The sequence below is a fragment of the Larimichthys crocea genome, chromosome XXI (assembly GCF_000972845.2).
Source record: "Larimichthys crocea isolate SSNF chromosome XXI, L_crocea_2.0, whole genome shotgun sequence".
NCBI lineage: Eukaryota > Metazoa > Chordata > Actinopteri > Sciaenidae > Larimichthys > Larimichthys crocea.
This window is the reverse complement of record NC_040031.1, coordinates 976689-1001534: the sequence shown is the minus strand read 5'-3', so window position 1 is coordinate 1001534 and position 24846 is coordinate 976689. Positions and strand designations below refer to the sequence as shown.

Below are 24846 nucleotides of genomic sequence, written 5' to 3'. Positions count from 1 at the left end.
GAGTGATCTAAAATAACTTTATGTTCCTGTACTTCTGCTTGGTGTTGATCTGAATCTGAGATTTATTTTCTTACAAATACAGTAACAAAGATTACAAATAGCTGTTTCCAGAGTTGAGAAGTCAATTTAACTTAAACTAATAACAAATGTAGATTTGTCCTCTAGTTAATTGAGCATGAGCTCACAATGAACCACCAGATGTCAGCAGAGAGCCTTCCACTCCATCATTTCTCTGCTGGATCTTCCTGCACATCGTCTCTCTTTAGTCTCTGTCAAACACGGCTACTTGCCAAATATTTTAATCAGATCACACTTCTGCTTCTCCATCACAAACAAATCTGGATCATCATGAAGTTCTACAAATGGTGAGTAACCTCCTTTTGCTCTTTATATATTTTTTACTAACTAACATTAAGGGGAGACACTACAGGGGAACAGGGTAAAAAATCACTTATAGATATCACCAAGAAACTTTGTGCTGCCCTGATGATGACTTACATTATGACAATTGATTTTTGTATTATAGGTTTCAGTTTAAATATGCAAATGAGACATTATCTAATGCAAACGTGAAATTAATTAAAAAGATAAAATACATGACACATGACATATGAAAAACAGAAGAAATAATTTAACCAATTCTGAAATTCAAACAAAGTGAGTGAAATCAGTCAGTTGAAACTTTATCATGTTAGTCTATGTTTACATCAGGTCAGTTTCATTCAGCAATGACAAAAAGTTACACCAACCTGACTAACAAGTAAAACATCATTATGGAAGATGACTGGATTTTAAGGGCAATTCAGTCATCTTCTATAATATTTAGTGTTTATCTCTTCTCATGTGATTTTTACAGTTATTTATTTAAGGTTCATTCAGTGAAGCTTATTTTACATTTGTGGCTTGAATCTTGAAGTTTAAATCTGAGTTATTTCCAAATATTCTAAAATCAGTTTCTTCAGACAAACCTCATTCATGTTTTCTTGTACTTTCGTGGTTCCAATGTTAAAGCTTAATTTTAAATTAAACAATTTTATTTAGTGTGTAAACTCTAATTAAAGTCATATTAGTGTTGCATCACCTGATATTTAAACTGCTCAGCTTTTTTTTTTTTAGGTTAGTGATGTTAGTTATTTGCATTCATATTTGTCTTAGTTTACTTTCTGTATGAAGCCCCCAAAATCCTGAATGATGTTTCTTTACCATCGTCTATTTTACAATATTAATACAATGATATGTACATTAAACAGTTATTGTTTGTTCCTCCTGGTTGTTCTGAAATAATAAATCCCTTCTTCCTGCTGTATTACACTATCTCTGGGTGTTAATATGAACCTTCAGCAGAAACTTTCAGATTAAAATGTTGTATCTTTGGAACATATTCACTTGATTTGTCTTCACTTAGACTGCTGAAGCTTCACATTAACTCGCTTCACACTGTTCTCACCACTGTCCCGTTAAACTGCTGGTATAAAGCAAACTGAATCTGTGAGCATTAATCATGTCACCGCACTGCCCGTCTGTTGTGTAACAATTGCTTCATCCTTTAACTTGTCTCTGTGGGGGGGAACCTGATAGCGTCCCTTCAGCCTTTGGTTCAGGGAGGCAACTTCCTGCAGCAGAAATTTATGAGGTTCCTCGGATAGTTGTGGTGGTATTTCTGGAGCCTGCCGGCCCATTGGTCTGAGTTGGCTCTGCTACCATAAAGAGGGCTGACTTTACTGCTGAGCAAGCACTTCACACCCTATATACCCTGTTTAATCTTTACTGTTTAGGACTTGGCAAGTGTCTCCCCCCCTTCTTCGTCTTCCTCCTCCTCGTCACGTTCAGTAGGTAAGAGTCTCTGCGGTTCGGCTACGTTCACTCTGTTAGGAAACAATACAGAGACTCACGCTGAGGTCTGGTCTGCAGGTGGGCATGGCGGTTATTCTGCACAGGTGATACTATCTGTTTTTCAAAGGTGCTGCTGCTGTTGCAGGCGTGACCTTTGACCTCTGAGGCTGCGTTGAGATGTTTGGAGGTAGAAAGAAAGAGCTGTTATGCAGCAGCTCAGACTGATTGGACGTATTGAAGGACACTGTAGGACATTGAGCTGAATGGTGAAGCAACTTCAGGACATTCAGGTTAAAGCGAAACTGAAAAGAATTCGTCATTTTGTTGTTTTATTTTGATCCAGGTCGTCGTTAAATGTAAAACCACTCACCACGGATTGATAGTTCTTGGATTGAGATTTGAATCTTGCATGGTGTTGGTAAAATATTAAAAAGTGAATGTTAGTTTGGCCGGCTTGGTTGGTAAATCTTTGAAGCCTTACACGTTCGTATTTTATAATAGTTTTCTGCCAAAATGTAATTTGGCACAAATGATAAACAAATGTTTTATTTAAACACATAAATAATGATTATTCATTGATTAACTTGCTGTGCAGTGACTAATAGACTCACTAATTGTTTGGAAATTATTAATTAGAACTAATTGAAGACTGTATTTTCCTTATATACAGCACTACTACATATTTCTGTGAAATGTCTCTGGGAATTTTATGTATATTAATATATAATAATGTATATTTCCATTTGGATGTAGTTGGATGCTTTGTTGTGGCTCAGTTTGACTGGAGTGGTTAAAAATATAAAAATCTGAAGATTTGAGTTACATCTTGGTGTAAAAGTCCACGGTTGATTTAAAACTGAGAATCTGAATTATACTGGATCTCTATCTATCTATCTATACTATACTTGCACAAAAATACATGTTCTTTTATGTCTGGATCTGTGTTTCATAGTTTCTGATTGTTTAAATTTTTATGGGAATCATTTCTAGACACATCTCAGTGTCAACCGGTGGTTTGCGTGCTTGCAGGATGTTGGCATTGGTGTTTACGGCTCTCACTGCGTGCTTCGCACCACATTTGGTTCCTCTGCTAGTGACATTTCGTGCCCAGATCACTGACTCACTGTAAGAAGTTAAATTCCAGGCAGAATATCTTCCGAGGGGGCAACTGTTCAGCTCAAGGACCCGGCATCTGACCCCACCCATCCAAAATTAGCTGGTTTGTGATCGCTGGCAGCCGGTTTTCCATCATAGTAAACTGTATCATGTTTCGTGCTGGAGGTCAATGGGTCAGTGATCGATAACAGGGAGGCAACAAGAGCTGTTCAGCTCAGTTGTGGAAGGAGTCAGTGTGCTTTATGTAACCTGATTAACTAATGAGTGTTTTCTGTCTCTGAACAGGGTGTGAAGATCACAAACCACCAAAATGTCTGAGTGAGTACACATCTTCTTCTTCTTCTTCTTCTTCTTCTTCTTCTTCTTCTTCTTCTTCTTCTTCTTAGCTGTTGGGGAAACATTTTATTTAGTTACAGGTCTATACAGTAAATTCCTGATAATCTCCACGGAAGTTTTGGATTTAAACACCAGATAGTGTGTCATAATATGATGTTTCTAATTCAAATGATGAGCAGTCAGACAGAAGCCTTTTGTAGCACCGTAGTCAATTTAGAGTTCATGCCACGGTGAAAAAAAACATGGTCATTTAGTTGTAACTAGATAAATTCATTTGAATTCAAATGTACTTTTTATTTATTTTACTTTATAAGAACTTGTTAGTAGAAAAGTCTGTTATGCTTGAACTGTGTTTGTGAAATAGGTTGAATTGTGTGCTGCCATCTAGGGTTTGTTTGTTTACACAAACAGTTAATTAGAATTAACTAATTGGGTGTGTACTAATTGAACACCACCCATATTTAATAATTAGGTCTAAATTAGTAATATTAGCAAACTGTTCTCTCTGTCAACCTGTGATTTCCTGTAAAATAATGTGCTATCAGACTAAATTTAGACTAAGACTAAGCTGTGCTTTCAGCTGTAGTTTGCCATTTTTGCCGTTTTCATCTTTGTGTCAGATGTTTTCACATTTACACACTTGGAGGGTAACATTTAATGACATTAGAAATCATCAGAACCTAAAAAAATAGAAAAACAAGGTAGACCTACATGAAATACTAACCATGTTACCACTAAGCTTAGAATAGAGAGTAGAGTCTAATAATTGTTGAGATGTTTTAACTCAAACATCCATGAAGCTTCTGATGTCTGAAATGTGTCTAAAGAGATGTGAACACATGTGATCAATTTGAAGGTCAGCCTGCTGTCAGGTTCGGATGACAGCAGCTGTACATGTTGCTGGTAGCATGTTACAACAGGCAGAATAGACCTGCAATAGGCTCTCTCTAATGTGGCCAATTGTTGTTTTTAAGACATGATGTATTAATTAGTTACTCAAACCAGCCAAGACATTATGTCAGTCCTGATAACGTCTGCTCTCACAGGGGAAAGAAAATGACGTCCAGCCGCAGGCATCATCTGAAGGTGAGAATAAACATTTTGTCTGCGCTATTTAAATGTCAGTGGAACATTATTGTTAACTTTTGTATTAATATTTCACACATTCATTCTTCCTCCTCCCTGCAGAGTTTGATGCTTCAGATCGCTGCCAATTGGATTGAGCAGGAGAGGAAGGACATTGAAGCTGCAAAGGAGGCCTACATGGCCGAGAACTGCCCCGACCCCGACCTCAGTGGAGACCAGGCCGCCCTAATGGTGAGACGATGATGCTCAACATTTAACATTACTTCATATTTGTCTTTATGGTGGAACAGATTTTAGAATATCACGTAACACTGAAACGACTGCTGAAGCAAATGTAGTGTTAGTGTAGTTATTATGAGCTCAACTGATCAAAGTCATTTGGCATGATTTAAGATTTAGATTGTATCAGTGGTTGGATAAGTTTACTTAAAGGATCAAAGTAAGGTTTTGTGACATCTAGTGGTGAGGCTACAGATTGCAACCAACTTGTGTCACTCTGTAATGGAGTATTACAATGTGGTATTTCTATTTTTACTTAAAGGTCCAGTGTGTCAGATATGGGGGGCTCTATTTACAAAATAAGGCAGAAATGGAACTATGTTTTCAAGTGTTTAATTACCTAAAAATATCATTATGTTTTTTTCAAATGAGCCTTTTATATCTACACAAAATGTGGGTCTTCTTCTACAGGGTCTGCCATGTTGAGTAGCCCAGAGTACCCAGCATAGTTTCTCCTAAACCCTAGGAAGGAGAGGGTGAGGCAAGGAAGTTTAAATCAGCAATTTCAACGCTAGATACCGCTAAATCTTACATACTGGACCTTTGAGTACATTTTGACGCTAATATTTTTTGTCCTTTTACTTTAAATGCAGCATTTTTTTTATTACTTTTACTTCACCTTAAGGTTTTTGGATAATATTTGTCTGGATTTAAGTTTTACCTTTAGATTTGTACTCTCATCGGGTCATCAGTCATTCAAGTTTCTGCCCCAAATTTTAATATTTCAGCACAAAATACACTTTAATTTGCAATCAAACATAAATATTATTCTTATTTGGACCTATAGATTTATAATTATTTTATGTTATAGTTACAGTTAAGAGAACAATATAGAACATCTACTGTAATTCACATCAAGTGTTGTGTGTTGTAACTTCTGAATTGTATTGACTAAAGAAGTCTTGATCAGTTTTCAGATGATCCCATCAGCAGAGCTCAGTTTAGATTTGTTCATAATTAAATCACAGCATGATGCTGACAGCTGAAGAAACATGTTAACAAGTAGTTGTTGTTTTTTCTCGAAAGGAAATCTGCAAGAAGCTCCAGGCCGCCATCGACAAGATTGACGACGTAAGGTACGACGCTGAGGCCAAGGTCCAGAAGGCCGACAAAGAGGTGAGAGACAGAATGACCTGACATGATGTCCTCAGGTGAGCAATGATGCTAGATAGTGTCGAGTCTGAATTATGCTTTTCAGCCAATGAGCTGATGTCCAAAAATATCTCTGATTCAAGACTTTCCTTGAGTCTTTATTTACACGAGGAGAGCAGCTTTTTTTTGTCTCTCTGTTTTCATTGAATCACTCGTTTTTTAAGATTCCAGGAACAAACAGGGAAAGATGATTGTTAATGATTATGATTCAAAGAAATTAAATTATCAATCAAATCGCGAAAAACCCACACTCCTGTTCAAAGCGACTTACCTGTCTCACTGTGAAACAGGTGTTCATGTGTAATAATAATTTCTGGCCTTGTTTGATTGGTCGCCTCTCAGCAGATTCTTCAAAAGTATTTGAGGAGATTGAATGACGACTCCTGAATATTTTAGCCTGGGCCTGTTGCCAAGGAGGTTTATTTCTGATGTCTTTATTGTCGTTACATTAATCCTCATATTTCATGGCCATGGTAGTCAGACCAGGTGTAGATTATATGGTCATGTATGTATATGTCTATTTAGGTTTGGTAGGATGTAATCTCTTCATATGCAGAACTTTTATCTGCATATGAAAGTAGAATCTATAGGCAAGAAACCAAGTTTCTGGCATCGGAAACATTCTTGTTTCCATTTGTACATTCCACAACATGTGGACTGACTTGGTACTGTTTGTCTGCCTCCAGATTGAGGATCTGAAACTGAAGGTGGTTGAGCTGGCTGGAGTGAAGAAACCCGCCCTGAAGAAAGTGCGTATGTCTGCTGACGCCATGCTGCAGGCTCTGCTGGGAGGAAAACACAAGGTGACCATGGACCTGAGAGCCAACCTGAAGCAGGTCAAGAAGGAGGTCAAAGAGGAGGTGAGGAAGGAGTCCAAACCTATCACAGATATTTCAGTAGAAGCTTGAAATGAGTTGTTAATACAGATGTCACGTTTTTCACCATGAGACCTGTTATGTGTTAGGTGTCACGCTCAAAATCATGCAGCTTGATTGGAAACCCGACAGTAAGGATTTTGTGTTAATAAGTTCATGTTGCTCTTGTCTACAGTCGACAGAGGCAGTGGGCGACTGGCGTAAAAACATTGAGGATAAGGCTGACAGGAAGAAGATGTTTGAGACTTCCTAAATCCTTTCTGAAGTGGCGAGGACGACAGCAGGGGGGACGTTTCCGCCGAGGTCTGAGTGACTGAATGTGTCTCTGTGTTCCAGCAGGACACACAGGGACAAGAGTTTAGACACTTTTTTGTTGTTTTGTTGGTTGTCTTGGTGATACCGTAGCCACCGTAAGAGACTGAACTCAGACAAAGTAACGTCACCATGTACACAATTCAAACGTCAAACATTCAAAATGTACAGGTTTTCATTAGAAATAAATGTTTTGAAATAAGGACTGATTTGTTTGTTACATTTATCTACATATTAAACATTTTTCATTCACATCAAACTGACACTTAAATAGTAAATTACACATTGAGATATTTCGTGTTTTAGATAAAATAAACTTTAAATTCTTTTAATTTTAATTCTTTTAATTGTCTTCAAACACCTGGGAAACAATTAATCGACTAATCAATCAATCAGTCAATTAAATCAGTTAGCCAACAAAGAACAACTTCGGACATCGAAATGACTCTCTTTACTAAGTTAAATATAAAATACAATTCTGTTCTTGGAAATTTCAGCGTTTTCTTCGATATTGATCAATCTTATGAAGGAACTTTTATCCTGTCATATATGTTATTGAATCCTAAAAGTCTGAGACTTCAGAAAGCTATCATTCGAAGTTCAGAAATAACCTACAACAGTTTTTGATTTTAGATGGAACTATTTTTTGGGCAAATTATCTTACTAGTCTTTGTGCTAAGCTAAGCTAATTACTTCCCACTTACCTCAACTCCATACTTCATGCAAAGTCATGTGATTCATATTTATCTTCTTGTCTCACTTTATATTTCCCAAAAGTGTTAAACTTTTTCTCTTAAAGAGAAAATGAGGACAACCTCTGCACAAGAATCTGAAAAGGCGTCTTTTGATTCCAGAGAATTCTTCAAACGATTGATTTGTTTGTATATTTAATGTCATAGAGGGAGCCTGCATTAACCTGTTTAATCAAAATGCCAGGCAGAAACACAGAACTTTATTTTTAGTTTTCAAACATATAAACTGTATAAAGTCAAGAGCAAGACAGCTGTCTGCCATCAAGTGTTTCCATTTAACGGTAAGCGAGATGAGATTGATATTGTTTCAAAAAACAACATTAAAGCTACTCAAGACACCTTTTTGCGGGGAAATCAGAAAGAAGAGAACATTTCAAAGCCATTTGAGGACTTTAAAGTTTTAGTTTAGAGAACCCTGAAGGTTAAAAAGTGTCACAATGGCCTCAGTTTGTTGTTTGTGGTCTTTTATATTTAACTTAACTGCATCTTGAAGCCTTAAGATCAGCTTGAAGTCATCTCACAGGGAGGGAGGTTTGCAGAGCGGGGCTGGGTCGGGTGTATTTCAGGAGCTCGTCGGCCCATTGGTCTGCCCGGGAATCCATTTCCATAAAGAGGATCTGGGCATTTTGCTGAGGCATCGCAACCCACCATATATACCCTATTTCATTTTTCACTGTCTGTGGCTTTGGCAGTGTCTTTCTTCCACCAAGTGTGTCTTGTCCTCTTCTTCTTCCTCCTCTCAATAGGTGAGAAATCTTCTGTATTTTGTCTCTTTATTTTTACTCCAGCCTCTTTGAGCATCTCTGAGAGCAACATCTTTTATTTTAACAGAGGAAAAAATAGTGCAGCCACATAACAGCCAAGATCATAGCTGTACTCCACCTTTGACCTCCTGACATCCTGAGCTTGCTTTCTACATATTTGTTGCAGACATTTGACCTTTTCCTGACATAACTAAATTTATGAGACTTGTTCTGCTGCACTGTGCTGTGTTTTACGGTCCTGAAGCTGTTTCCAGCTCAGTCTTAGAAAGTCACTGCAACTCGATAAAGACTTGAAACTGTCGCACTCAGACAGTTAAAATACCATCCTGTCACTATGTTACCTGAAGAGTTGTTGGGATGCTTTAAGAGTCTGAAGTGAGGGAAGTGTCATGATTCTATTTTTTAATACAGTTTGTTTAAAATTTTTTGACACAGATCAAATTTATTTATTTGAATCATGCTTAGATTTGTGCAATTTTGTGTTACAAAAAACGTGAAAATGTCATTTGTTTCAAGCTCATTGGTTGTAAACTGCTGGACGGCCTTAATGATGCTTAATAACTTTCATTTTGTTTATTAACTGTTTCATTAATATAGATATTAGGCTGATGATATTATTCATGGTCATTTCTTTTATTCATAGCATCATAGTTTCTAAATTTGTCAGATTTGACAGTGTCTTGATGAGAGAAACAGCTTTTAAAGATGATAAATTTGGGTCTGTCTGACAAGTCACTGTGAAACTTTAAAACCAAAAGATAACTTAAAGAAATATTAGAGCAAATCAAAAGGCTAAATTTAGAATGGGATTTTATTGGATCATCAAAAGATCATTTCACCTGATTTGGATCAAAATTTCTGGAAGTTAAAATATAGTCCGCTGGAAAAAAAATTCAAATTTTCAAAATTAACTCTTCGATCTGTTCATAAACGGTTGAGATGTGACACACGAGCTGGTCCGTCCCAGTTTAGTTCAGTCGACGTTGCTGCTCTTCAGCTGTGGCCTCAGATCACGTTACAGTGCAAATATTCCCGTACCATCTATCGCTATCAGAACATGCTGATCTCAGAGAACCTCACACTGACATCCTGATCTGAACGTCTATGGCGTTCAGCACAGGTCAGAAATACTCAAATGTTTAGTGTGCTCTTCATGTGTGTTTTCATGCAGGTTGTGAACCGCAAAACTCGCCAAGATGTCAGAGTAAGTCTGAACGCCATCCTACCTTCAAAAGCATCCTTGTTTACATGCACATAACTTGATAATTATGCCAATTCTATTTTTCTAAATAATTTACATTATTATCTTGAAATTTGAAAAGAAATTTGCATTATTTTAGATAATTAGTAAACATTTGAACCAGCAAAACTGCAATGGAGAAGCATAATTATCAGGGCAGCTGTGGTTTCATTCCCAGCTCTGCCAGTCAAAGTGTCCTAGAGCAGGATACTGAACCCTGATGAATGGCTGTGACATTAGTGTGTAAGTGTGTGTGTAGGCTTAGTGCCATTGGATAGGAAGTGCTGTACGGCTCCTGATGAGCAACTGGCACCTTGCATGGCCTCTGCCAGTGTATAAATGTGTGTGTGTGAATGGGTGAAGTGGTTTGAGTGGTCAGTAGATCAGACTATAAGTACATTTACTGTCTTTCATCAAGAAGAAATGCATGATTTTAAGAGTGAATCTGATGTGGAAGATATTCATGTCAATGAGTTTATAATGATCTGACACGAACTCACCCCCAAACAGGAAAAAGATGACTTCCAGCCGCAGGCATCACCTTAAGGTAAACCAGACACTTTTCCTGTAAATTTTACCTATAAAACCATTAGTGTTGCGTTTGAAGTCACTTTGTCAACACAATTGTATAGTAAGTAAGTTACAGTTAAGTTATTCTGCAGGTTGTTGTTTTTTTATCGTCAACAAAATCCATAAAAAGACCAAAACCTTGATCAGTTTATCTCTCAGTACTGTCTGACTTCCTCTCATAGTTCTCAGCTCCAATGCCATTGGTTCCAACTGGAGACATGAATCTTGAAAATCACAAATTCTTAAAACAGCTCGCTACTCTATTTTTTTAAAGAAAAGTAGTGCATTTGATGAGGACTATTTTCAGCAGCGGATTAATCCACATTTAGTGTTTCATTATATTGTGACACTGAGTTGAGTTCACAGCAACAAATGTATGTGTGCTTTCCATAGAAAACAATAAAAATTAGCCTACATGAAGTTTCTTCTTCTTTTTTTTAATCTTGCAGAGCCTGATCCTCCAGATCGCTCAGAACTGGCTCGATCAGGAGATAAAGGAGGCCGATGCAGCTAAGGAGGCCTACATGGCCGAGAACTGTCCTCCCCCAGATTTGAGTGGAGACCAGAATGCCCTGATGGTGAGAGGAGAGATGAGAAGATATTAGCTTTCATCTTTGCAGCACAGAGATATTATAGAGATAGTATATAGTATAGCAGTATACAGTAGTATAGAGATTGAACCAGGACCTGTTTAGCCTACCTCACCACAAACAGTGAAAACTCTAACAAAGGTTTATATTAAAGCATTATACATACAGATTTATACATAAAGCAGCATTTTCAGAGGCAGGGTCATAGTGGCGCTATTAGCAGTTACTGTGCAAAGCTAACAACACTTCAGGTGGCATTTAAAAATGATTATAGCTTTTTTCTCATTAGGGTTAGGGGCTGTGTGATGAACGGAAATAAGCTGTGTTAGCTTTGCCATTTGTTGCAGTGACCCGTTCGTCATCATCTCATGTCTTCACATTTTAGAGGCAAAAGTGTGTTTGAGAAATGTTTATCTCAAAATGAACAGACTTTGCTCTTCTTTTAGGGTTTGACATGTACAAAGCTACACAGGGCAAATTTGATATCATAAACTTTACTGTAGTTTTCACTTTTCGACTTCAGTCTCAGAACATCACAGTTTGTATTTGTCACATTTCATTGTACCTGTACCAACGTGTAACATTTCTGTAACATGAGAACTGTGTATGTTTGCATGACGACAGGAATACTGCAAGAAGCTCCATGGTCTTATTGACAAGCTTGATGAGGAGAGGTACGACATTGAGGCCAAAGTGCAGAAGACCGACAAAGAGGTAAACTGACCCCCGAGAGAATCACATCAAAAAGTTCCTTTTTAAGGACAGTAAACTAAAATAAAAACCTTTCTCTTCTCATAGATTGAGGACCTGAGGATCAAGGTTGTGGACCTGAGAGGTGTGAAGAAACCCGCTCTGAAGAAAGTGCGTATGTCTGCTGACACCATGCTGAAAGCTCTTCTTGGCACCAAACATACAGTCAACATGGAACTGAGGTCCAACCTGAAGCAGGTCAAGAAGGAGGTCAAAGAGGAGGTGAGTTTACCATATGTTTTACTGTTGTTATCATTTAGCTAATGTTATGTCCTTACAGTAAATTACATTTTCTCCCTTGTGAAAATGAATCTTAATCAACATGTAAAGAAAGGTTTGACAAATATTATTTAAGCTCTGAGCTTTTATATATAAGCTCTTAAGCTCTTTGTTTGTTCAGGATTCAAGTCAAGTAAATTTATTTAATTTAAAGGTCCAGTGTGTCAGATTTTGGGGCTCTATTTACAGAATATGGCAGAAATTGAATACAATATCCATAATTATGTTTTCATTAGTGTATAATTGTTGTTAGATTCTTTATGTTTCCTTAGAATTAGCCTTTTATATCTACAGGTCCTCATCCACAGAGTCCGCCATGTTAAACCAGCATGTTTCTACAGTAGCCCAGAACGGCCAAATTAAACACTCGAGATAGTGTCTTTTATGTTTTTCATAAATTTTGCGGCCACCCTAGCTTCTCCCTAACACCTGACACTTTAAAACACCTGTTTGTTTTCTGTCTTCTGCAGCCAACAGAAGCTGTGGGTGACTGGCGTAAGAACATTGAGGACAAGGCTGACAGGAAGAAGATGTTCGAGAGCGCCTAAATGTATCGCTGCTGTTTGTGTTACTGTTTATATGAACTCCACGTGTCTTATATGTGTTGTTGGAACCAGATGATTGTTTTATGTTTCAGTTAAGTCTCACAGGGCTAAGCAGCAGGTTAGCATGAGAGGGGTCACTGCAGGAAATTTAAAGTGTTAGAGGATTTCTTTTTTTTTCTCTCTCTCTTTTTTTTTTTGGCACTTTGTCTCGAGGGAGGAAGAGGAGTGTGGAGAGTTTCTGCAGATTCACACACAACACCAAGTCTTAAACTCCACACCTTCGGGGAAACATTCACACAAACTGAACTCTGCTGAATAGAAACAATAAAGTCAAATGTGGAAGAAAATAAGTGTGGATTTGTTTCTTTGTGCCTTCAATTGCCTCATTTCTATTTATAGGACTGCAGAGTTCAGAAATAAATAAACAAATAAGAGCTGTAGAATAAAATAAACAATTTTGTGATAATTGAAAGGTCCCGTGTGTCAGATTAAGGGGCTCTATTTACAGAATATGGCAAAATCAGGTATACATAATTTCATGTTTTCACTAGTGTATAGTCACCTGAAAATAAAAATTGTTTTTCTTACCTTAGAATGAGCCTTTCCTGTCTATAGACGGGGGTCCTCTTTCACAAGTCCACCATGTTTCTACAGTAGCCCAGAATGGACAAACCAAACTTTGGCTCTAGATAGGACCTTTTACATTCTTCACATGTTTTGTGGGGCACTGTAGTTTCTTGTTTATTTTAGGAAGGAGAATGTGAGATGAGGGGGTTGCAATCAGCAACCACACCGCTAGATGCCACTAAATATTGGTCAGGACACGCTGGACTTTTGACTTTCCTTTTGTGTGTGTGTATGTGTGTGTGTCAAGTCAATGTGTCAAGTCATATATATATATGATATATGATATGATATAGATATATATATATATATTATGTCACATGACTTGACACAGTTTTTAATCTTAGATTTCTTTTTGTGCTTTTAATTGGATGTTTTGTCCTGATGGTGGCGCTAAAGAAAAAAGACTTGGGGTAGCTATGGAAATCGTACTGATGAGTCTGAACTGGACAGACACATTTTAGTGACATTTAATGTTAAGGGAGATGATCCGTGATGCAATAAGTTCCTTCCTCTAGTTCTTAAATGATTCAACTCACTGCTGATTTCAGATATGCAGCTGCCCTACACACAGACATACACACACACACACTGACGCTCTCACACTCCTTGTATGGTGCTCTGAGCTCTGCCTCCGGCCTGCTGGGGGCCCGAGGCTCCAGGGCCTCTAAAGTTTCCTCAGCAGCTAACTTTATCCTGTCGTCCTGTGAGGAGACGCCTCAGGAGTTATATTTGGATTATGTGACTTCACCAAGACTCCCTTAAAAAAAAACGCTGTGTTTTCTCTCGTCACCAGTCTTCTGGGCTCATTCTTTGGTAGGGTTAGTTAAAATTGTTAAAACAGCTTGTAATTTGGCTGCATTTCCCATAGCATCTATATCTGGCATTATAATGATGATATCTTTAGCTGTTTTCTTATGTAAGAACGCAAAAATGTGATAAACACAAGATAGTAAGACAATTAGTTCCATTTAGTGCAGCAGAGACTTTCCAGTGAGCCACATGCAGCACAGCAGCACTCTGACTCTGTTTGACCTGAATGGAATGGGACCTTAATCAGTATCATTAGTAACACCTGTGTATACCTACTATTTCATGTCAAAATGGCTGCTGTGAAGAAGGTCTAAACTGTGGTTAATTCTAGTCTGTTACTGCAGTATATATTTTTCAAAATATGCTAAATGAATGAACATATGTCCACAAGTCTTCATTCAAATGCTTCAAATATTATACTAGATATGATGAATGGTGTTTAGATATTTTAAACCACCGCCACAGTGACATTCAACAAAGAGACAAAAATAAATTGTGTAAAATAAAAGAAAGAATTCAATGGAATGGAAAAGTGTTTGTTTCTGTATATCCAGTTTTCCACTGTCTGTCTGTCATAAACTGACCATTGTTCATCTTCCACTTACAATATGTAGTATGGAAATTAAACTGAAAACCACAAAGTCCGGCTCTCAGTAACTAGTTTACTATTGTTAGCTCGTTCACACCATAGTATCCATGCTCTTTAATCAAACATCAGCTCGTCCCCTCTAACGTTGGATAAAAAATGACGTTCTTACCTGTTTAATTCATATCAGTTGTGGCCCAAAGAAATCTCAAACTGAGGCAGAGGCTATAGCTCGAACGAGGTTGTTCTTTGTTGTGTTTTCTGATTTCATGTGGCTCTTGGTTGACTCACTCATACTTGATAGTTCAAACTCTTTAGAAGAAATGTACACAATGCACAATGAGAGTTGAGCCAATCAATATGTAAACACCAATTTCCAGCCATGCTTGATTAAATTTACATTTCCATGGCGTTTTTTGGCTTTTGGTAATGGTCTCATTATGACGGGGAAGAAAAGATGAAACACTGGTCAAAATTAAAGACAGTGTTATATGGTTCATTTGAATTTCAACAACTTTTTTTTTGGCAATTTGTATAAAAAGGGGCTACACCTCAAAATTACTAATCTTGTGCCACCAACTCCTTAGAGAGATATAGTGGATTTATCAGGGCCAGTTTAAAAGGCAGATCAGTGGGTGGGCACGCGGGCAGGTAAACGGGTCCAAAACAGCAAGGACCTGATGGGTTTTTGACTCGGTTGGTGTTCATTTTAATGTTTCATTAATGATGTCATGGTGTCCTGATGTGTTCTGCTTTATTTCAGCAGATGTGGGAGCAGCTGGCTAACAGCACCCACAGAGGAGCGTTTATTAACCTCAGCTATAGCCTTTAAGACCGAGCTCCAGCATATTAAAAAAGATCGTAAAAATAGTAATGCTTTCACAGGTACATGTGGATGGCAGGTCACATTTGCACATGTTAAACATATTTCAGATCTATTATGCTGCAGAGAGCAGATTTATGATGATTTACGACTCAAGAAACTAAGAAAAGTGTCTTTTACATTCCGGTTACAGGGTTGTATTTAATATTCAAATGACAAAGAAAAGAACTAGTAAACCAATAAAGTAAAGTGAGTACTGATACAAAACACAGAGATGTCTGTGATGGACTGTCCATTTGTTGCTGCATAGCTTGTTAAAGTGAGTAAAAACACAGTGTACATGTACACAAAACTACATTTACAGATACAGTATGAACTTAAATGTACAAGGTCTGGTCATGAATGGCTGGTACAGGAAGTGAAAGAGTGAAGTGGGTCTCTTTGGAACAAGTTGGAACAAGCTATTTAAAAGTTGAAGCCATAAAAGGACCATCAAATGTCTGTCAGTTATATGTTAAAAACATTGCGACAAAACGGGGAAAACGTTTGGTTCGCTTCCAGACAGTGCTGCAGTGAAGTCCCTGGTCCTCATGAAGTCAACCAAGCTTGAGAAGATGAATACATTTAAATATTAAATGTCTTATTAAACTAACATTGTGCTTGTTAATTAACTAGCAAAGAGCTGAATATTTGATGACTGCAGTGTCATACATGTTATATAGTCTTGGGTGTTTACAGTGGTCATTTACATGTTCTAATATATTTTCCTCACAACAAAATACTGAAAATGGTGAGTGCCTAGTCATTTTGGAAAACCACTAGGCACAGTGGCTGGTAAGGAAGAAAAAAAAAAGTCCTGATTCTAATGATCAGAGATCATGTGCTTTTAAGAGGCAATGCTGTTCTTTTAAAATATCAACACATTAGCTCACAGATATGAAAGACATCTTAGGATGTGACTTTCAGTCCTGCTGGGTTTCATTCTTGCTGCTTAATTAGGTACCAATTTATAGTCAGGTGACATAAACTTAAACCAACAAACTGATAACAGGATGTTAAAGAGCTTAAATGACTACTAACAGAAAAAAATAACATTTACTTTTCTGTTTAGTCAACATCGTCACGCAGAGTGATTTGTAATGAGCAGAATACAGTAAGAACCACAGCTACATATGTGTCATGACTCAGAGAGGTCAGAGGTCAGAGGTGTCCCCCTTGACCAACACGCTACTCTGAAAACTGATACTGGTTATTTTTGGATTAAAGCTGCTGGAAGATGATATTTTATGCTGGTGGTCAGTGACCATATAAAAATAACCCAAATAAAGACAATAAATAAATATTTCATATTACAATTTAGAGATTTTCAGTCCCGTCATCATCAACATCAGATACGTCAAAGGTCACATGTCAAACAGGGAGGCTAAAACACAAAAATACAAATACCAAAATAAAAGTCTCACTCCTGTCACTTGGAAGAAGAGATACATGATGTTCAGGAGTTCCTGTTCAGAACTGAAACCAACCTTGGATCAGCTGTTCGGTCGTCCTGAGGATGTGGATGAAGGTTTGCGGCCAGTAGGGGGCGTGTTTGTCCTGTTTTTCTGCAGCAGCACAACAGTTTGAATCCCAGCTGAGGCTGAGTTTAGATGATTATTTACAAGTAATAAAATATTTGTATTTATACATTCATGTGTATTTAACTCCCCCCATTCCAAATTTGTGTTCTTTGTATTTTTTCTACATGATGAATATTTTGACTCAGTTGTAAATGCAGTGCACAGTATGATAGAAACAGGAGAAGTATGTATAGCACTTCGTAGTCACATGAGGGGAACAGGTGGTGAAAATGTCAAGTGAAAAGTTGGTGCTGTCGCTTTTTGTGGAAATGGTTTGGTGGAAAGATTGGCCACGAGCCAAAGAACAAGTATTTAATGCAAGTCCAAGACTTGTTTATTAAATAATTTATTAGAACAATCTTAAACATTGTCACTTTTTTCAGAAACTGTACTTGAATTGAAAAAAGCTGTCACACAAATCCAACAATTTTCTCTCATGATGGATATTTTGATGTCAATCTGGAGATTTTCAGAAAAGTATCTCAAACATTTTATTATTAAAATAACAAATGCAGAGGATTGTGTGGTCTTTGTAAGTATGAACTTTCTTATTGTTTTCTCGTTTTCATTTTCTTGTTCCAAAGCCCTCTCTCTCAAACATCCACCACTTTATATTGCTGTTTTTTTCAGATACAGTCTCTTCGTTCCCCTCAGCGGTCAGTCCTACATGATGAAAATCGCTCAGCTCATTTTCCATCTCCTCACTCTGCTGAATCAGATATATACCGCTCTGCAGTCCTTTCCCTCCGTCATGTCGTCTCCCTGCAGACCTCATGACTGTAACCTAAGCACATCCTAATAACTGACCCAGGCTGTAAAGTCATTTAGGGTTAATATGTCCAGCCTGCCGGCGGTCATCGTAAAAGTTCAAGGAGTGCCATTACATTTAGTGCCTGCTCAAAATCTCATTAACTCTCCCTCTGTTTGTCCCGACTTCCATATGGTTTCACTTTTAGCATACACTCAGGTGGGGAGGCAGCAGTTCTTTGTTTCCTCCCAAAGCTAGATTGTTGAACTCAGGAATCACACACACTCTGCATGCTTGTTGTCACCTCTGGATGGATGGTGATTTATTTCTTTTTTAATTCAGCCTTCCACCGGGCGCCTGCTTACCAAGACTCTGGCAGGGTCTTCAGCGCAGGCCAACCTGGCGTCCATCTGGTTTCTGCAGGCTTTACATCAGTCAGAGAGCGGACAGGACCTGGTTTATCTGATTTCATACCTTCCAGAGAACTGCAGCTGCACATACAGAACATTTCTAAAACTCATAAAAAAGACTTGAAGCAACATTAAATTGAAATTGGTATAGTTATTATTTTAGCGCACTCAGTTTCAGAGTGTGTTATAAATATGGACAGCTATACACATTTGATTACATTACTTTTGATCAAAAACTAGCGAGTCACAACTTTGCTAACATCATGCCAAACATCAAGCAAGGTCAACAACACAAGATATAGCAGTCAGCTAATATTACTTACTAGTCCAGCAGAAAGAAGCCCAGCTCAGTGTTCATCTTTCAGCCTTTGATTACACAAGGTCTCACCAACAACTAAAAGTCAGCCCCAAATTTACTTTTGTCCAGCAGCTTCTTGCTCAGTCACTCTCTCCTTTCTCTTCTCAATGTTTCCTTCGGGCCCACGCCTGAAAACCACCTCTCATAGTCCAGGCAACCTGGCTAACAAACTGAGCTAACAGCAGCTAACAGCAGCTACAGTTCGCAGGAAGCTCTGTAAATCACATTGACACGAAGGACATCAAAAAACATTTTCTCCAAAAAATATGATCCAGTTTCACCAAAATCAGTGAAATAGCTGTTGGTATGTGATTTAGTACCTTAAATTGTTATGCACTTCTTGCAGGTACCGAGAGCACAAAGCTACATAGTGCAAGAACAGACATACCGGTGGGAGACTGGAAATAGCATAAGCCTGATTACAAGTCAGTGTAGCTTTAAAATGATTTAAAGTCTCATTTATGGTGGGAAAGTTACACAGTGTTGCTTTTATAGCGTGCCTGGATGAACCTGTTTGGAGGTCCTGGGGCAAAACATGCCTCTTCTTCCTACAAGTGCGTGCAGTTTATCTATGAATTTTATCTGATGAAAGACTGAGCACCGTGACATGACTAATAAAGGGAGGACAAGTGAACACAGTGTGCAGGAATCTTTGGTTTCTCTATTGTATCAAAGAAAAGAAAGTAAATTCTGTATCTTTTAAAAACAACAAAACCAAGCTATGACTTTATTGAGCTGTCTTTGTTTATGAGACAGCAGTCAGAGAGTTCAAACATTATTCAACTACATTTATTCAACAGCAGAAAATGTTCTGTATTAGGATCCACATCTGCATCAAAATACACATAATAACTAATGTTTCCTTGTTAAAGGCTGATCCAGTTACATGCACAATAATTATGATCTTCAACCACTAATGGCTCCACTAATCCAACAAAATAACTGCTGAGCCTCTCCAGGCCGCAAAGAGCAGCTTGAGGCCTGTGGTCTGGCTGTGTGAGGCTTACAAATCAGGTAGGTGTGTGTAATTTAAGTAATTGTGTTGCCTCCAGATGACAGCTGTGAGTAAATATCTGTAGAGTCTTAGTTGAAGGATTTTTTTTTTGGGACTCAATCTGCTACCAGAATAATTCTGCCTGTGAATGATGTGACCGCGTTGACCTTACAGACGAGAAAAAGTTGAATCAAAGGAGCTGAGGCTGCATCCTGCTCTCCAAAACAAATGTTTTAAGGCTTTAAATATATTAAAGTGGGATAAAACAGGTGAACAAATATTTAGAGGAATTTTTGAATTGGATTGTGTCCTTTGACATTTAGCAGGGGAGGGGGAGTCGGCAAGTGGATTGTGGGAATTCACCACTGCTTTGTGTGTGTGTGTGTGTGCGTGTGTGTGTGTGTGTGTGTGTGTGTGTGTGTGTGTGTGTGTGTGTGTGTGTGTGTGTGTGTGTGTGGAGGCCTTATTTCATAATTCCCTATCTGCTCATCTTTTCTTGTTACTTTATGACTCCTGTATCCAGTAACCATACATGTTACTTGCATACAATTTAATTTAACTTTTAAATACTTCAGTGCCATACACAGTCTGTGTACAGCAGTGCGTCCATTGTAATCAACTGAAGCTGGAAACATGGAGTCGGTGTAGCGTGAAAAAAACCTGCTCCACCCCGCCTATGCGATGCGCCACGTCTCATGTATTTCAGCGATTCTACAAGCTGTACAACGCCAGAGACAGGTTGTGATAAAGAAAAGGAAAAGAAGGTGTGAAAAAATGTCATAAATCTGCAGAAATATGGGAAAGTTGTGATTGCAGGAGGAAACTGGGAGAGGGCAATGAGAAAAGGGAGTCTTAGTAGTGTTGGCAAGTATAGCCGTGCGTGCTGCGGAAGATGATTTTGAAACTGTTATTAAATTCTCCTCCCACATTTCTGTTCTTTGCAGTTTATCACAGTCTTTCTGCAGACTGCTTTCAGCTACACGTTCCTCCACATTTTGTGGTGCTCCAACAAAAACTATAAAAACTACGAAGGTGTGACACCTTTCATGTTTAAAAGTTACAGATTTGAGTTTTAGATGTGTAGTAAAGGACAAAGTCACTTTGTTGTCATGGTAACAAGAATAAACATGTGGTTAACATAGGATTGTGTTTTGGTTTAGACACTATCTACTACCTGGTTAGGTTTCGGAAAAACATCCTATTACGTACGTTAAATACAATACCTGAACATCAGTCATCAACAGGCGTGAATTAACCAGGTTATTCGCACGCTAGTTGGTGATACCATGCTGATATTTCATGTGTTAGATCCATGATGCGTGGTCAGTTTGAACTCTGTGTGAAGGTACAATGTGTAAGAACTGACTATAGACTAGTCTCCACTCATCAGGTCATAAATGCTGCTAACTGCTAGTTCGCTCATTTAGCAGTGTGACTAATTTAGTGGTCTCATTAGCTGATTGAATCTGGATAGGGCACCGTGAGATGGGCAAAAACGCAATTCAGCCGCCCTCAGCAGTCTCCCAATGAACAAGCCAGACCAGGACCGAGCACAGCATCCAAGACCGACAGAGACCAATTGGCAACAGGGAACAAAGTATAGTACGGAAACAGGGTGTGAAGCAAGAATATTTTCACTTCTAACTCAATGTATTGAGGGTTTAGTTCAACCAAGAGTTGATGATTTTTGGAACAGGAAAGACAAATCACGGTTGAAAACATTGAAAACTCATCGCTCAGGGATGGTTGGGGTGATTCCACCGGGCACGGCAATGATGTGTTCCAGAGCATGCAACCACCAGAGTTAATCAAGAGCCATTCCTTCATCGTGGCCACAAAGTAGGGTTAGCAGCAGGCTAACTTGCAACACAACACATAGAGCTAGCAAAACATCAAAACTGTTCTTAATATTCTGTTGAATGTTTTAAACTGCTGAATCTCTTCAGTTTTTACAAATTGCACCTTTGCCGTGGTTTGTACTGTAGTCTGTGTTGTTTGAACTCTGTGGTCACTTATTTGACCGTAGTTTGTGATTAAATCTTATTTGCACATATTTTCTGTTGTTTCGAGGTTCGGTGCTATCTCCTCTCTGTCTTCCTGGTCTACCTCACTCAGCAGGAATGCATCGTTCCTACTCTCTGGTGCTTTAATGAGGCAGCATTCCTCCATTTGAACATGGAACCACCACTGCATTACTCCATCAGTACACCCAGCATGTCTCCTACATGCTGTAAAGCTCTTGGTGGGGGCTGTAAAATAACTACACTGCCATAAAAGCCATCCTGACTAAAGCTCATAAAAATCTGGACTCAACGACTGAACAGAGAATGATATGCAAACACTGTTTTAGTTTATTGTTCTCCGTCCTTCAGGTAGGTGTATATTCCCCAGACTTAGTCAGGTTCTCTGAAACATGATCACCAATTCCAAGACAGAAGTGGATTCTTCTGTTGGTCTTAAACAAATCGTACAGGTTTAATGACATTTTCTCAAGAACAGTGGAACAGGACAGGAAAAGGATCTACATGTTGTGAATGAATTAAGTAAACGAAATAAAATATCAGCAGCATTTGCTGTTCTTTTCATTTAGTTTAAGATTTACATGCAGTATTTTCTGCATGTTGGCCACAGTTGGAATTGCAGATCACATGATTCTCCATACACAAAAGTAACAGCAGTAAAACCAAAATTTTTTGAAAAAAAAACTAACTGAATTATGATAAGTGCATGTTTCAGTCACTAAAAGTTGAATTGTGTCTGTTTAGGTGTGCACGCAGAGGGCCTGAGCTGTGGTGAAAAATAAGAAAGACAGTGGTTAAGGCAACAGTGTGCATAAAGTTGCAAATACATTTACATACTTGGTGGATGGTTTTCAGATGCAGGCTGACTGCTCTTTAGTGTAGAGAAAGTAAAAGGTGCTCTGCTACTATTTCACAAACATAGTATCACATTATCTCCACACTTTGTTTTAGCGCTGCAGCATTACAACTATCATCCCCTTCTTCTTTAGATTGCTCAGACTAGATGCCACGATGGTGTATTGTATCATTCATCATTCAGGAACCAGTATCAAATTCATGGAATCATACTGGTATGTTTTGAACACTACCCAGCTGGGGTTTTTTTTCTATTTCTTGTCCTGTGTTTGACCCATTCATTCATTCATAGCCACTAGCAGAGTCAGGATGGATCAGTCTGTTGACTCTGTGTGGTCCACTTTCACCTCACTGCAGGCAAACAAACATGTTGCTTACCAACTGATTACAAAAACACTGTCTGTGGTTTCAGAAGTAAACACAGTTTTAATCTAAGGGTTTCATCCTGTTCAGTATTCACATGTAACCAAACCCCTGCAGCCCTGTCTGCACTCTGTCTCGGAGTATAATTTATTGAAAGGGTGTGGGAGATGCAATGTATAATTTTACCTTAAGCAAATCAGGGCTTGTTAGAAACTATATTAGTGCAAAACATGTATTTTTTGTAACACAAAAAATAGAGCTTAATATTGCATAAACTAAACTTGAACTCTACTTTTGCATTTGTGAATGAATACATAACTTTGATGGAGGGAATGAAATTTTTCTGGGTTATATGAGCGATGAAACAGCACATAATACTCTCTTTGTTGGACTGAATGAACAAACTACTGATGATGGTGTCATGTCACAAATTCACTCTTTAACAGCGACACACTCTTATGTTTAGAGGATTACAAGGAGGAGAGATTACAGTAACAAGCATTATTAAAGAGAAAAAGTAGAATTCTTTCTACAAACGAGAAGAGTGAGTTTAATTATGAGCCAGGAGTGTGATACCGTCTATCAGCAGTGCACACTTGTGTTCAATGGACCTGCTCACACAGGTGTATTTTGTTCAAACACAGCACTGGTGAACTCAGCTCAGCTGGAAAATCTGCCCTGAAAACGAACAGAAGCTGCTGTCACTATGTTACATCATGTACGGAACTACAGGGGTGGCTGGAGTATGAAGAGACCATAAACTGAGCTTGTGCCCATTCATTTAGTTTCACGTCTGCCATTGAGCTGATTATAATGTTCAGAGGCTTAGAGAGGTGGAGGTTCCTTCTTCTGCAGATACTCTCAAGGTTAGTAAATCAGGGAGCTCAAATGAATTAGATTTGCTGTGTCCAATTCATTCAAAACACTTTCCAGGAAATTAAATTAACACAACTCTTGTGTTTTTAAAATATATATATATGTATATATAAATTAATGTTCACCATTTATGGGTTTTAGCGTGATGTAAAATAATGCAAATACAGATTCATATTCACGATACTTTGACCTGCTGTCACAAACTGTCTGTAAAGATGAGATTGAATGTTGATGACAGAAACTCAGTTAAGTTTCTTTCATCATCAAACTTATTTGACAATAAGTGAAAGTGAGCATGTGTTGGTCACGTTAGCTAGCAGTTTAACTTAGCAAAAAATATTTTTAGCTCATTCGAGTCACTGAAAGTTACTATGAAAGAGTTTGGTTAATATTATCTGATAGTAAAGTTCACCTAACACTTCATTCTCATTTTGGCTCTTCATGTATTGCCACTAACATTTATTTGAACTATAGGACCAACTAGTTTAATATAATATGGTTTGTATTACTGCCAGTTTAAATTCATCAACAAAATCTGATGTAAAATACTTTTCCTTTTTTCCACAGTGATAAAGTGAAAAAACAAATTCACAACTACCAATATTACAGTATTCACAACCAATAAACTAAATGATACAAACTTGATCTATTATCAGAAGCTGATTTAGTCTTTGTCACACTTTATTAAGGTTGTGTCTCCAACAGATTTGTGGATTTATGGCTTCAAACCATGAAAATCAGCTGGAACAAACGACCATGAATAAAAGGAGCCCAATGCCAGCATTTCTAAGAAGGTAAGCTAACGTTAAAATGTTTTGAATGTTGGCATTATCAAACATTTTAGCTCCTCATTTTGTGTCTTTTTTGAAGTGTCAGCATGTAGTAGCCTGCTGTTTATATAGTTGCACTAACATTACAGTTCGTCAGCCCTAAACATCGTTATTTCTAGCATTCGTTGCAAGTGAAGTCTTTCCTATTTTGCTTTTTCTAAATAGAAGCAGGCACATCTCTAAACATTTACTGCTATGAATGCAGAATCTGTAGGCAAATCACCAAGATTTTGGCATAGGAGAGTTTTGGTTTCTGTTTGTAGTCCGGTTGACCAACAGGTCACCCGCAGGTTTCTGAAGAGCCGTTTTGATGTTCAAAATCTGGCTCAATCAAGGCAACCATGCTGTTAATTATGCATAATTCAAGTTAAAAAAAAAAAACAAACAAAACAAAAAAAAACGACTGTAAACATGTTTATTTTGCTGTGAAGTTAGACACTTTAACGT

General features: G+C 38.0%; 2 protein-coding genes across 7 annotated transcripts; both read left to right on the top strand.

Annotated features, from left to right (window-relative positions):
• Positions 1 to 4: 4 nt before the first annotated feature.
• LOC104930621 (troponin I, fast skeletal muscle-like) lies at positions 5 to 7191 on the top strand. 6 transcript variants are annotated; one of them, XM_019267656.2, is made up of 7 exons: positions 5 to 365; positions 3235 to 3267; positions 4332 to 4371; positions 4474 to 4602; positions 5677 to 5766; positions 6489 to 6662; positions 6853 to 7191. In XM_019267656.2, exons 2-7 carry the CDS (start codon positions 3260 to 3262, stop codon positions 6928 to 6930), a joined length of 519 nt encoding a protein of 172 aa, XP_019123201.1. In that variant the 5' UTR covers positions 5 to 365; positions 3235 to 3259; the 3' UTR covers positions 6931 to 7191. The 6 variants fall into 6 exon arrangements, with proteins under 6 accessions (XP_019123201.1, XP_027128887.1, XP_010743761.1 ...); XM_027273086.1 differs by lacking the exon at positions 5 to 365 and adding an exon at positions 1227 to 1829; XM_010745459.3 differs by lacking the exon at positions 5 to 365 and adding an exon at positions 1228 to 1833.
• A 1093-nt stretch (positions 7192 to 8284) lies between these two features.
• LOC104930622 (troponin I, fast skeletal muscle-like) lies at positions 8285 to 12826 on the top strand. The gene is made up of 7 exons (XM_010745464.3): positions 8285 to 8487; positions 9677 to 9709; positions 10256 to 10292; positions 10765 to 10893; positions 11530 to 11619; positions 11704 to 11877; positions 12405 to 12826. The coding sequence occupies exons 2-7, from the start codon at positions 9702 to 9704 to the stop codon at positions 12480 to 12482; spliced, it is 516 nt and encodes a 171-aa protein (XP_010743766.1). The 5' UTR covers positions 8285 to 8487; positions 9677 to 9701; the 3' UTR covers positions 12483 to 12826.
• Positions 12827 to 24846: the final 12020 nt, after the last annotated feature.

Bases quoted from the DNA above. Each gene is read 5' to 3' on its own strand.
- LOC104930621 (XM_019267656.2), top strand. The intron at 4,372-4,473 runs GTGAGAATAAAC...TCCTCCCTGCAG, and splicing joins GCCGCAGGCATCATCTGAAG to AGTTTGATGCTTCAGATCGC. The intron at 5,767-6,488 runs GTGAGAGACAGA...GTCTGCCTCCAG, and splicing joins TCCAGAAGGCCGACAAAGAG to ATTGAGGATCTGAAACTGAA.
- LOC104930622 (XM_010745464.3), top strand. The intron at 10,894-11,529 runs GTGAGAGGAGAG...GCATGACGACAG, and splicing joins GAGACCAGAATGCCCTGATG to GAATACTGCAAGAAGCTCCA. The intron at 11,620-11,703 runs GTAAACTGACCC...CTCTTCTCATAG, and splicing joins TGCAGAAGACCGACAAAGAG to ATTGAGGACCTGAGGATCAA.